Source organism: Ochotona princeps, chromosome 5, assembly GCF_030435755.1.
Source record: "Ochotona princeps isolate mOchPri1 chromosome 5, mOchPri1.hap1, whole genome shotgun sequence".
Taxonomy (NCBI): Eukaryota; Metazoa; Chordata; class Mammalia; order Lagomorpha; family Ochotonidae; genus Ochotona; species Ochotona princeps.
The window spans coordinates 103785837-103796783 of NC_080836.1; the positions used below are offsets into that span (position 1 = coordinate 103785837).

General features: G+C 49.9%; 1 protein-coding gene across 7 annotated transcripts in view; it reads right to left on the reverse strand.

The window, feature by feature from the left end:
* The window catches only part of USP40 (ubiquitin specific peptidase 40), an 89219-nt gene extending 83334 nt beyond the window's left edge, over positions 1-5885 (reverse strand). For 6 of the 7 annotated variants that reach the window (XR_009245515.1, XR_009245516.1, XM_058665127.1 and 3 more), the window contains exons 1-3: positions 5765-5885; positions 4625-4844; positions 2350-2417 (exon numbers count right to left, since the gene is read on the reverse strand). Coding sequence is in view for 5 of the 7 variants with exons in the window: in XM_058665127.1 (XP_058521110.1) it covers positions 2350-2417; positions 4625-4823 (267 nt within the window). In the remaining 2 variants the exon portion in view is untranslated. The remainder of the gene's footprint in view (positions 1-2349; positions 2418-4624; positions 4845-5764) is intronic. The other variant, XM_058665128.1, reaches the window with a different exon arrangement.
* Positions 5886-10947: the final 5062 nt, after the last annotated feature.

Consider the following 10947-nt stretch of genomic DNA (forward strand, 5'->3'; position numbering starts at 1 on the left):
GCTCCCCTGCTGCTGGTCCTGCCCCTTCCTCCTGTATCTGATGCGTCAAGGGCTAGAGGAGGCCGAGCGAGCCTTCAGAATCTGGTCTCCAGCCCAAGCTTTAAGACCTTGAAGGGGACGGCAGGTGTGGTGGGCGGGCGGCTGGCACTATAGAGCAGTGTGCAAAGCCCTGCAGTACAGGCATCCCAAATGGGTGCAGGTTAAAGTTTGGGCTGCCTCATTTCCGATCCAGCTCCCTGCTAATGCAGCTCAGGAAGCAGCAGCAGATAGCCCAAATGCTTATGCCCCTGAAACCAGTGGGGGAGGCCCAGAAGAAATTTCTGGCCTAGCTCCACTGTTGCAGCCACCTGGGGGAAAATCAGCAGACAGAAGATATATGCCTCTTCCCCTCCCCATCCGTAACTCATTCAAAGAAGTCTTAAACAAACAAAAAACCTGGATGAGAGAATCAAGTCTCAGAAATTTACAGTAATTTTACAACTTCAGAAAATTTTTATTATATACTACAATAATACTAGTCTGCCACAGATTGTTAATTGCAACCACAAAACCAGGCGGCTGCTGCTGCGATGTAGTTGGTTAAACCACACACAACCTGTAACACTGGATCCCATACTGGAGTGCCACAGATTCAAACGATGGCTGTTCTGCTTTCAGGCCAGCTTCTGGCCAATGCGTCCGGGAAGACAATGGAACATGGCTCCAGCACCCCAGTCCTTGTCGCATACAGGGGAGACCCAGCCTGAGTTCCCGACTTCAGCCTGGCCAAGCCCTGTTCATCGTGGGGAGTGAACTCGTGCCTGGAAGATCTCTCAATCTCTTTTCCTGTCTCCCTGCCTTCCAAATAAATAAAACTTAACACACACACAGCTGGTCCTTTGCCACACAGGTGGGTTGAGAAACACTGGGTTGGGTCCTATTAACAACAGATTTGAGGGGCTGGCTTTGGTGTATAGTCGTGGTTAGGCAGCCACCTGTAACACTGGCATCTATTTCAGAGTACCAGCTTGAGTCCCAGCTGCTCCACTTCCGATCCAGCTCCCTGGGAAGGCAGAGGAAAGCAGTTAAGAGCGTGAGTTCTTACGACCTCCAGAGGAGACCATGATGGAATTTGCTGGCTCCCAGCTGCAGCCAGGCCAGATCTGACTGGTGGGCCTCCAGGAGGTGAGCCAGCAAAAGATCTCTGTCTCTCCCTTCCTGTCATTCTGCCTTTCAAGTGGACAAAACACAAATATATTTGAGTTTAAAAATGACAAAAGATACAAGTGAATGACATTTAACCAGGAAGATCTCAATTTTCTTATTGAGTATAAAACAGAAGAACACTGGTCTCATTATATTTTTTTTTGGTGCTATTGCAAATAAGACCATTAAATAGATTTTCTTGTAGGTTAGTGCAAAAACAACTTGTAAATGTCTCTCTCACCACAAGAACTAAACAGAACATAAGGTCTGTTTATAACAGTAGTTAACAGTAGCAGCATCATATTTGTTTTTTGTTTTTTTTTTTTTTAAAGATTTATTCATTTTATTACAGCCAGATATACACAGAGGAGGAGAGACAGAGAGGAAGATCTTCCGTCCAACGATTCACTCCCCAAGTGAGCCGCAACGGGCCGATGCGCGCTGATCCGATGCCGGGAACCTGGAACCTCCTCCGGGTCTCCCACGCGGGTGCAGTGTCCCAAGGCTTTGGGCCGTCCTCAACTGCTTTCCCAGGCCACAAGCAGGGAGCTGGATGGGAAGTGGAGCTGCCGGGATCAGAACCGGCGCCCATATGGGATCCCGGGGCTTTCAAGGCGAGGACTTTAGCCGCTAGGCCACGCCACCGGGCCCAGCAGCATCATATTTGTAAAAGTCATGCCAGTGAGGCATGGTCCAGGTCACGTTTTGAAAAGACGGACCACATGTGGTGATTATTAAGCTTTCTTTCTACAGACAGGGGCTGAATTACCTTTTTTTTTTTTTTAAGATTTATTTATTTTTATTACAAAGTCAGATATATAGAGAGGAGGAGAGACAGAGAGGAAAATCTTCCATCCGTTGATTCACTCCCCAAGTGAGCGCAACGGCCGGTGCTGTGCCGATCCGATGCCAGGAGCTTCCTCCAGGTCTCCCACGTGGGTGCAGGATCCCAAAGCATTGGGCCATCCTCAACTGCTTTCCCAGGCCACAGAGGGAGCTGGATGGGAAGTGCAGCTGCCGGGATTAGAACCGGCGCCCATAAGGGATCCCGGCACGTTCAAGGCGAGGACTTTAGTCGCTAGGCCACGTCGCCAGGCCCTGAATTCCCTTCTGAAAAGATGTTTTCTCAGAACTCCAAGTCCCCCCAGAAATCAGATTTGATACCTTGGCGTCCGGTTTATCTTTATCCTCCAAGGAACCGAGCTCTTCCGGACCAAGGGAAAACAAAGCTTCTAGACAAAAGAGAATCAGAGATGTAACGACACAACTTCATCTTGGAGAACTGTTTTAGAAAGCCAAGACCACCATGAAAGAAAATCAGCTTCTGAAAGATGGGGCAGTAGCTGCATTCTTCTCCTACACACTTTGCCTTAACACGTTCAACCACAGACTAATAAAGTGGCACGCGAAGGCTTCAGCACGATAGCCTTAAAAAAAGGAAACGTGTTCATTTATGCACATAAAACTACAAAAAAATCAGAAATATTCGATGGCTTCCCATGCCTGTGGCAGCACGTTCCAAAGCCACATGGCATCTTGGAAAATACCTAGGGTTTGAGGTGTGCATTTCCCGCTCCCTGGGGGGCTATCCACTCCCCCTCATGTGCAGGCCTGGCCACCTTTTACTCTCACATCATGCACTTACTGTGGAACAGAGAAAGTGACAATGCCAGCATGTCTCCAGAATTAATTTTGCAGCCCAGCATTCAGGTTTGCTACCCAATGGGCATATATGACTCTTTCAGGAGGTCTGTATCTAAAACTAAATACGAATGCGCTGCTAGCAGGAAACTGGAGGCCAGGGCTGCCTTGGGCGTGTGTCCTCCCTGAAGACCACTGCTGACCGGCGACTAGAGAAATGGCTGCGCTAAAAATGGACTATAAGCACACAGCTGAAAGCAGAAAACCAACACCACACCAAGACTTGCACATTTTTCCTATTCTCCTCTGTATTGTACCACAAGTACAATGGAACCCAGTCCAGCCTTATAACACTGTTCCAAAAACCTCCAAAATTCTTCTCCCTCAGTCCTCTGCCAGGGCTCGCCCTTTCTGAACTGCACGTCCACTTTCGTCAGCAGGAGGACGCATGCTGAACTGCAGCTGAGTGCCTGTTCCACCCTAAGGTGTCAAAGTGCTCAGCCCTACTTCCTGGGGCGCTCGGTCCGCTCCCCTAGGATCCATTCTCCCCACCTTGCCCCACCCCCTTACCTTCTTCCTCAGTCTCTTCTTGAGGCTGCTTTGCTACTTCCAGTTGCCCTTTAACCAACTATATAAACATTTGGAACAGTTTTATCCCTTTTAGGATCATGCTTACTATTGCAAAAAAAAAAGTCTAATGGGATTACTGTCTGCACCAGGGAGCGCATGAGGACAAGCAGCACACTTGCAGCCCACAGGCAGATCAGTCCATCCCAGGGGCCTGGGAATGGGATCATGGGATCCCGGGAGCAGGAAGTCACTCTCAGCTGAGAAACAACAGATGACACCCCAAAGATCTGTTGATACAATGGTGGGGTAAGTTATGCCATCTGTCCTGAGTGCAGACATAGGGGACAGATGAGCTATAATGTCATGGAGTCCTGGGGTCCCCAAGCACGCTCACTTCCACACTCATTGTGCGATCAGCAAACATGCAGGCTAAGACCCTTGCAGGAGAGCCCCGGTTACACAGGGAAACAGGCATAAGCAATTACAGGCCCAGTGTCCTCTGCCTGGCTTCCCACAGACTGGGGAGGTGGGATTATTCTGATGAGTAAAACGTCTACTCCCTGAAGCCGATCTGAGTGCACTTCTATTCTTCGCACACTGTCTTTGATCTAAATTTTCTAAGTCTTCGGAGTCCACAATTTCCAGCTTTAAGAAGGTAAGACAGTGTGTGCGGGTATGAGGTTTGGTTGTCAGCATGCCTAGGACAGGCAGCATCCAAGCATGTTAAAGCCCCTATAATGAATGCATGAATATCCGCCCACGTGAGATGCCTAAAGGAGACAGACAGCCTCACACTGCGTCAGATCCTGAGGCCACAGATCAGTTAAAATCTTCCTGGATTTCTGGAATAATGACGAGCAAGTGTGGCCCCGACTTCAAAAGCCAGGATAGAATCTTTTGGAAAATCGTGGATTATGTAAGTTACTGTGAAAATTTTCAAAATCCAAAATACACAAAATGTAGTACAAATGAAGGATAAAACTGAGAACACAGCTCTCCTCACGCAGCCTCTTCAGCCGCATGAACTAGAAGGGAAACGCAACGCCTCGTCCTATGGCCGAGCACTCCTGTAGTCACAGTGGAGGAAACCGAGGCTTCGCCTTTCTCTGCGAATCACCCGCTCACAGCTTCCGCGTGCAAACCAGCTGCGGACCCCAGCAGCAACGCCCCTGGCCCACCTGTGACTGAAGCAGGGCCGTGCGCACGGCTACCTGCAGGCACAGCATACCTCTGAACTCAGGCGTGAAATGAAGAGTCTGAAGAAGGGAGTTGAGGTAACACGTTCCACCCTGATTCCTGATTCCGCTCAGATTGGTGAATTCTCGGGGAGCAGGGGGCTCCAATGTGGTCGTCTTTAATATCTTCCCTTTTCCATACTGATTGTTTGACACACTGGAGGAATTCTCTTCAAACAGGTCCCCAAACATTGTGGAACCAAATATACTACCCTTCAAATAAAAACATGCAATGTTACATAAATACTCTTAGCTCTTAATTTCAAGTCCCTTCCTGATATAGAAATTGAATTTTGGGGGCCTGGCACCCAGACCTGCATTTTTATTTTTCGAGTCTCTACCAGACTCCCAACTCAACTTTGCGACTAAGTTATTTACATTATTATTATTTTTAATAAGTCAAGCATGACATGCTAGGAAGGGCTGTTTGAACAAGTCACAGGAGGAAGCAAAGAGCCCAAGTGTTGGTGCCCGGCGAAAGGGGGCAGTTTTAAACAGAGGACAAGTTGGGGCAGGGAACCCCTCGGCACGCCCACTGGCACAGGGCTGTAGGGCAGGCACGCCACTCGCTCAAATCTCGGCTCCCCTCCAGTCCCAGATTAAGGCACCCCAGTGAGCTGACCTGGGGAGCTGAGTGCCCCAGGGCGAGAGAGCTGGGCAAACTGCTCGTCCTAGGATCAAGTCTCAAGACGCCCCAAGCTCGCCCCACAGACCCCAAGAGCCACCCTGGGGCCCCGGGCGACCCTTGGGGGCGTGGGGAGCCTCCGGGCAGCTCCTAAGGGGCAGGAACCGTCCAGATGGGGGTCCTTCTTCTCCCACTTGCTCCTTCAGGAGCGTTCTAGAAAACGACACTCGGACGTCCGGCCTCGGGCTCGCGGTCCGCACTCCAGACTCCCCGCTGACCGAGGCCGGGCCCGGGACTAACCCTCCCCGGCGCCGGGGGACGCGCCGAGGCAGAGGTCCCAGCGGCCGGAGCCCACTGACCCCCCAATGCCGCCAGGACAGCGCCGCGCCCCTCGCCAGGCCCGGCCACCGCCGTTCACCTCCCCCACCCCACCTCGGGCCGTGCGGCCGGCACCCTCCCTACGCTTTACCACACGCCGCCCGGAATCCCCGGCGCCAGCTCCACTTACGGCCTAAAACCCAGACCCCCGGCCCAGCCGAAACGCCAGGCCAACAAACCCGCCCCAACTGGGCGCTGCCATGCTGGCGAGGGCGGGTCTCTGGAATGCTGTGCAGGAAGGCGGACTACGCCTCCCAGGGTGCTCCGCGGGAGTGCCGCCCTTCGCGCTCGGCCTTGTGGGAAATGTAGTTCCTCTTCCCTCAGCCCTGGTGCTGGAGAGTGGGTGAGATCCCCAGAGCCGACTGGGCAACCAACCCACCCGTTCATTCACATTCATATATATATTGCGTGCTCACTGTCCCTGCTAGCTGCGGTTAAAGTATAGAAATACTCTTGTCTTTCAGGATGGAGAATTCCCAAATTACATAAATATAGTGTCCTCCTGAAAGAAAAAAAAAGGGGGGGAGGATTAGTCCAAGAATAGTGATTTTTATTTGAGATAGCAGAACCTTCAAGTGGAAAATGGGTCCCTGGAGTAACCTATGGGAGTTTCAGGAAGCAAGAGGGCTAGGAAGAGCAAATGAGGTCCATACAGGTTGGCTTGAAATAAAGAGAACGCTGGAGTTAGTTCCTTCCGGGGTCAGGGGTCAGGCCAGCTTCCTGGTGCATTTTGCTAGCTGTCCCGGTGGCTTACCTAGCAAGCTGTGATTGGGAAAGTATGGGACCAAAGTTCTTTCCGCAGAAGTTGTTATGGTCTTGTGCAAGACTGAGTTTCTGGTAGGATATTTTCGGGATGGTTACTATTTGGACAATATGCTGGAAGAACCTTCCCGTCACACTCAGCCCACCCCAGCTCCACTCTGCCCGCTTTCACAGTCCCTTTGCTACAGGAAACAGCTGTGTGGAGTATCCAACCCACCCTGCACCCAAGCAGTATTTTCCAAGTTCCCTCTAGGACAAACTCTATTGGAGAACATTCCACACGACACTAAATGCAATAACCTCCTCAATGACTTATTTTCATCTTCGCAAGCTCTAAGTAGCAACCATCAGAATACACACCCCCCCAAATGTCAAAATTGTCCTTCTTTCCCATGGAGCACTTTGCCTGGGTGTCCTGTAGCGTCGATCGAGGTTCAGCCTTGGTGTGTTCCTTGTCCAGTTCAGTCTCCAAGCAGGAATGAATGAGGCAGGCCGGGAGAGCGCTGGTTCGGGTTCACCTACAGTTCTGAGAGACTGGGCACATGAAGAGTGATGATAAAGCTGGAAAGGCTGGAGGCAAGGTGAAGGTCGGGCCAAGGAACGTGGCTGTCCTGAGAGACTGGGCACATGAAGAGTGATGATAAAGCTGGAAAGGCTGGAGGCAAGGTGAAGGTCGGGCCAAGGAACGTGGCTGTTCTGAGAGACTGGCATGGAAAGGATCAGAAGCTGAGGATCAGCTGTGAGGCAGAGGTGTGCAGTAACCAGCCACAGTGGGGAAAGCTACCACATGATGCTGCTGCAAACAGGCACCGATTGTTTTTATACACATGAACTCACTTAATCGAGGGGCTTCAACACCATTGTGAAATAGGTGCTATTAAAAAATAGAAGCTCATTTCTTTGAGATAGTTTCTTTTCTCTCATTAAATTCTACATTGATTCATAGATCACACAGTAGGATCATTCTCTCCAAGAAGCATTTGTTTTCCTTTCATTTATTCATCCACTCATTAGTGTTCAGTAGTGTGTTATTTAACTCCATGGTGCTGTAAGAACTTCTGTTGACTCTATTCCTGTTGTTGATTTTGTTTTACGGCTTCTCATTTAAACAAATATATAGTAAATGTGTCATAGAGACGATCAGATCCAGATGTGAAGATACAGTGTAGTATGCACCTCTGCTTCCAAATCAGAGATGGACTCCCAACGAGACTGTTGGATGTATCTTGACAATAGGATGCTGGACTGTCTGCCATTGTCTGTACCAGCAATGTCAGGACACACTTAAACAACAGACTGATGGACTTATGCATACTTAGGAAGGATTAAATATTGTAATAATATGGGGAAAATAACTTGGGGAGGGAGGGAATTTGGACATTAGTATCTCATATGGATGCTGGTTCATGTCCTGGTCACTCCACTTCTTATCCAGCTCCCTGCTAATGACCTGGGAAAGCAGTGGAGAATAGCTCAAGTTGTTGGGACCCTGTACTCACATGAGAGACATGGGAGAATTTCCTGATTGTTGCACCTTTGGGGGAGTGAGCCAGTGGATGCAAGACCTTTTTCTCTGTGTTTTTCCTTCTCTCTGTAATTTTGTGTTCCAAACAACAACAACAAAGCGACTGGTGCAATGGTTCAACAGACTAATCCTCTGCCTTGTAGTGCTGGCATACCAAATGGGCAGTAGTTGTCCCTGGAGCTCCACTTCCCTTCCAACTCCCTGCTTGTGGCCTGAGAAAGCAGTAGAAAATGGCCCAAAGCCTTGGGACCCTATACCCGCATGGGAGACCTGGAAGAAGCTCCTGGCTTCAGATCAACTCAGCTCCAGCTGTTGTGATCATTTGGGGTATGAGCCAATGGATGGAAGATCTTTCTGTTCCTCCTTCTCTCTGTAAATCTACATTTCAAAGAAAAATAAATAAATCTTTTAAAAATGTTTTATTTTTCTGCCTTCCAAATAAAATGAACAAAACAAATATAAAGACATAAATGAACAAAATTTTAAAAAAATGTTCTCTATCTCTGCCTTTCAAAGAAAATGAATGCAATAAATACAAAGTTGTTTTTGTTTATTTGTTTGTTTTTTAGGTAAATACTGCGGTGGGTATTGTGGTGCAGTGGGTTATGCCGCTGCTTGGGATACTGAATCCCACAGCTGAGTGTTTTGTTCAAGTCTCAACAACTTGGTGCTCCTGACCTAGTCTTCTGTTAACACACCTTTGAAGCCATGGATGATGGCCCGAATACCTGCCTTCTGGCCACCCACACAGGAGACCTGGGTGGAGTTCTGGGCTCCTGGCTTCAGCCTGGTCCTATGCTGACTGTTACGGCATTTGGGTAGTGAAACAGCAGGTAGAAGATCCTCCAAAAGGGTTCTGATGACATCATAGAACTGCTACACTGGCTTTGGCGCACCTGCCTCAATTTCTCTGCATTGAAGTCACTGGTGGCGTTTCTTCTTTTTTGTTTTATCTTTATTGGAAAGTCAGATATTGTCGGGGTCTTCCGTCCCGCAGAAGAATTCACCCGACACTCCAGGTTCTATATCTTGAGGCACTTTATTCTTCCAACCAGTCCGTTTCCCAGCCGGTCGACTCGACTTCTCCCTTTTCCTCCCGTTAGTCTCTGCTTCATTCCCCAACCTCCTCGTCACCCCTAGTCTTCTTCTGTCCATCCATCCGTCCGTCCGTCCGTCCCAGTCGTACCCTGTCCTCCATCTCAGTCCATCCGTCCGTCTCCCTCTCCGTCTTCCTGTCCTGTCCTTCTTCCTGGAACCCCCACCGCTAAATACAATCCTAGTCAATCAGCTTAAAGGTCACCGATGCACGCGGCAAGCACGCCAATCATAGCTCTGATCACGCGTAGCACATGCGCTAAGCATGCAGCTACGGGCCAATCAGAAGGCACTTCCTGAAACCTGTGTACCGCCAAGCTGGGGGCGGGGGAGGAGAGGTCTCAGCGCCATCTTAGGGCACACGTGCAGTGCTCCCGACAAGATATACATCTAGGAGGAGGAGGAGAGACAGAGAGGAAGATCTTGCATCTGCTGATTCACTCCCCAAGTGGCCGCAATGGCTGGAGCTGTGCCGATCCGAAGCCAGGAGCCAGGAGCCTCCTTCGGGTCTCCCATGGGGGTACAGGGTCCCAAGGCTTTGGGCCGACCTCAACTGCTTTCCCAGGCCACAAGCAGGGAGCTGGATGGGAAGCAGGGCTGCCGGGATTAGAACCAGCGCCCATATGGGATCCCAGCATGTGCAAGGTGAGGACTTTAGCTGCTAAGCTACCGAGCCAGGCCCTACTGGTGGCGTTTCTTTGATGAGATGTTTGTGGGACAACACTATTCCTAAGTGTGACACAATCCCTGCTCCTGAAGAGCTCACAGGAGAGAAGAAACAGGCAAAATAAAAGCAAAATGAGGTAAGCCTCCCTATTCTGGTATTCCTCCCTTGCATGTGCAACCTGCCTGTAAGTTGACCAGGGAAAGCTTGATAAGATGTAGGTGGCATTCATGGAGGGCCACCCTGGAGTAGGGGGAGTCTCCTGGACGTAACCTTCTCTCCGGAGATGATTTTGTGTTACTAAATGAAGTCCAGGTAAACGGACTCAGGGAAGGATTCGTGGATGCAAGAACAAAATGTGACAGGTGCACACAGTGGGATCTTCCTCAGCCTCTGAAAGCTACATTGGCTGAAGTTGGATGGGTCCGAAGCCACGAGCTTCTTCCTAGTCTCCCAAGCAGGTGCAGGGCCCAAGGGACTTGAGCCATCCTCTGCTGCTTTCCTGGGCTGAGAGCAGGGATGGACTGGAAGCAGATCATCTGGAACATGAGCTGACGCCCATTTGGAATGGCGGTGCCACGGGGGGAGCCTCAACCTACAATGTCACCGTGGTGGCTGAGGTGCATGGCCTTCAATGGCACTGAATTGTGCGCTCCAAAGTGGTGTAAACGGTAACTTTCATGTTATGGCTGTTCTGCTCCAGTCAATGAAAACAGCTTTGGAGCAGCCCATAAACCCTCCTCCCAGCAGCCTTCTTGGGTCTCAGCTGGCTTCCTGGGTATTCACACAGGTTCATTTGCCAAGTCAAGAACACACATGCATACACGCACAGGATCGTGCCACTTGTGGCTGCAAGAAGCAAGACCTACAGCAAAGTAAATGAAGCAGGGCTTTGGGAAGGGGCACTGTTCACAGAGGTGAAGAGAGAGCATGGATGGGGCCTCGTGCTAGGTTCTGGGGCTGGGCTGAATTTCTCTCCCAGAATCCTCTTCCCAGTGTTCCCGGTTAGAGTGGGTCAGGCAGGATCTCAGCTATGACGTGAGTATGTCAAAGATGCCCTTTCTTAGACTGGGAACTTCCTTTCCTGGTCTGCTGAGAACCTGTATCAGGACTGAATTTGGGATTTTGTCTGCCTTTTCTGTGCCCATCGAGAAGAAACACAGTTAAACGTTATCCAAGTGGATTGTGACCTTCGTTTTCTCTGCCTGAGTTTTTCTAATGATAGGACAAAAAAAAAACCCCCATAAAACAGACCACTTTTAATTGT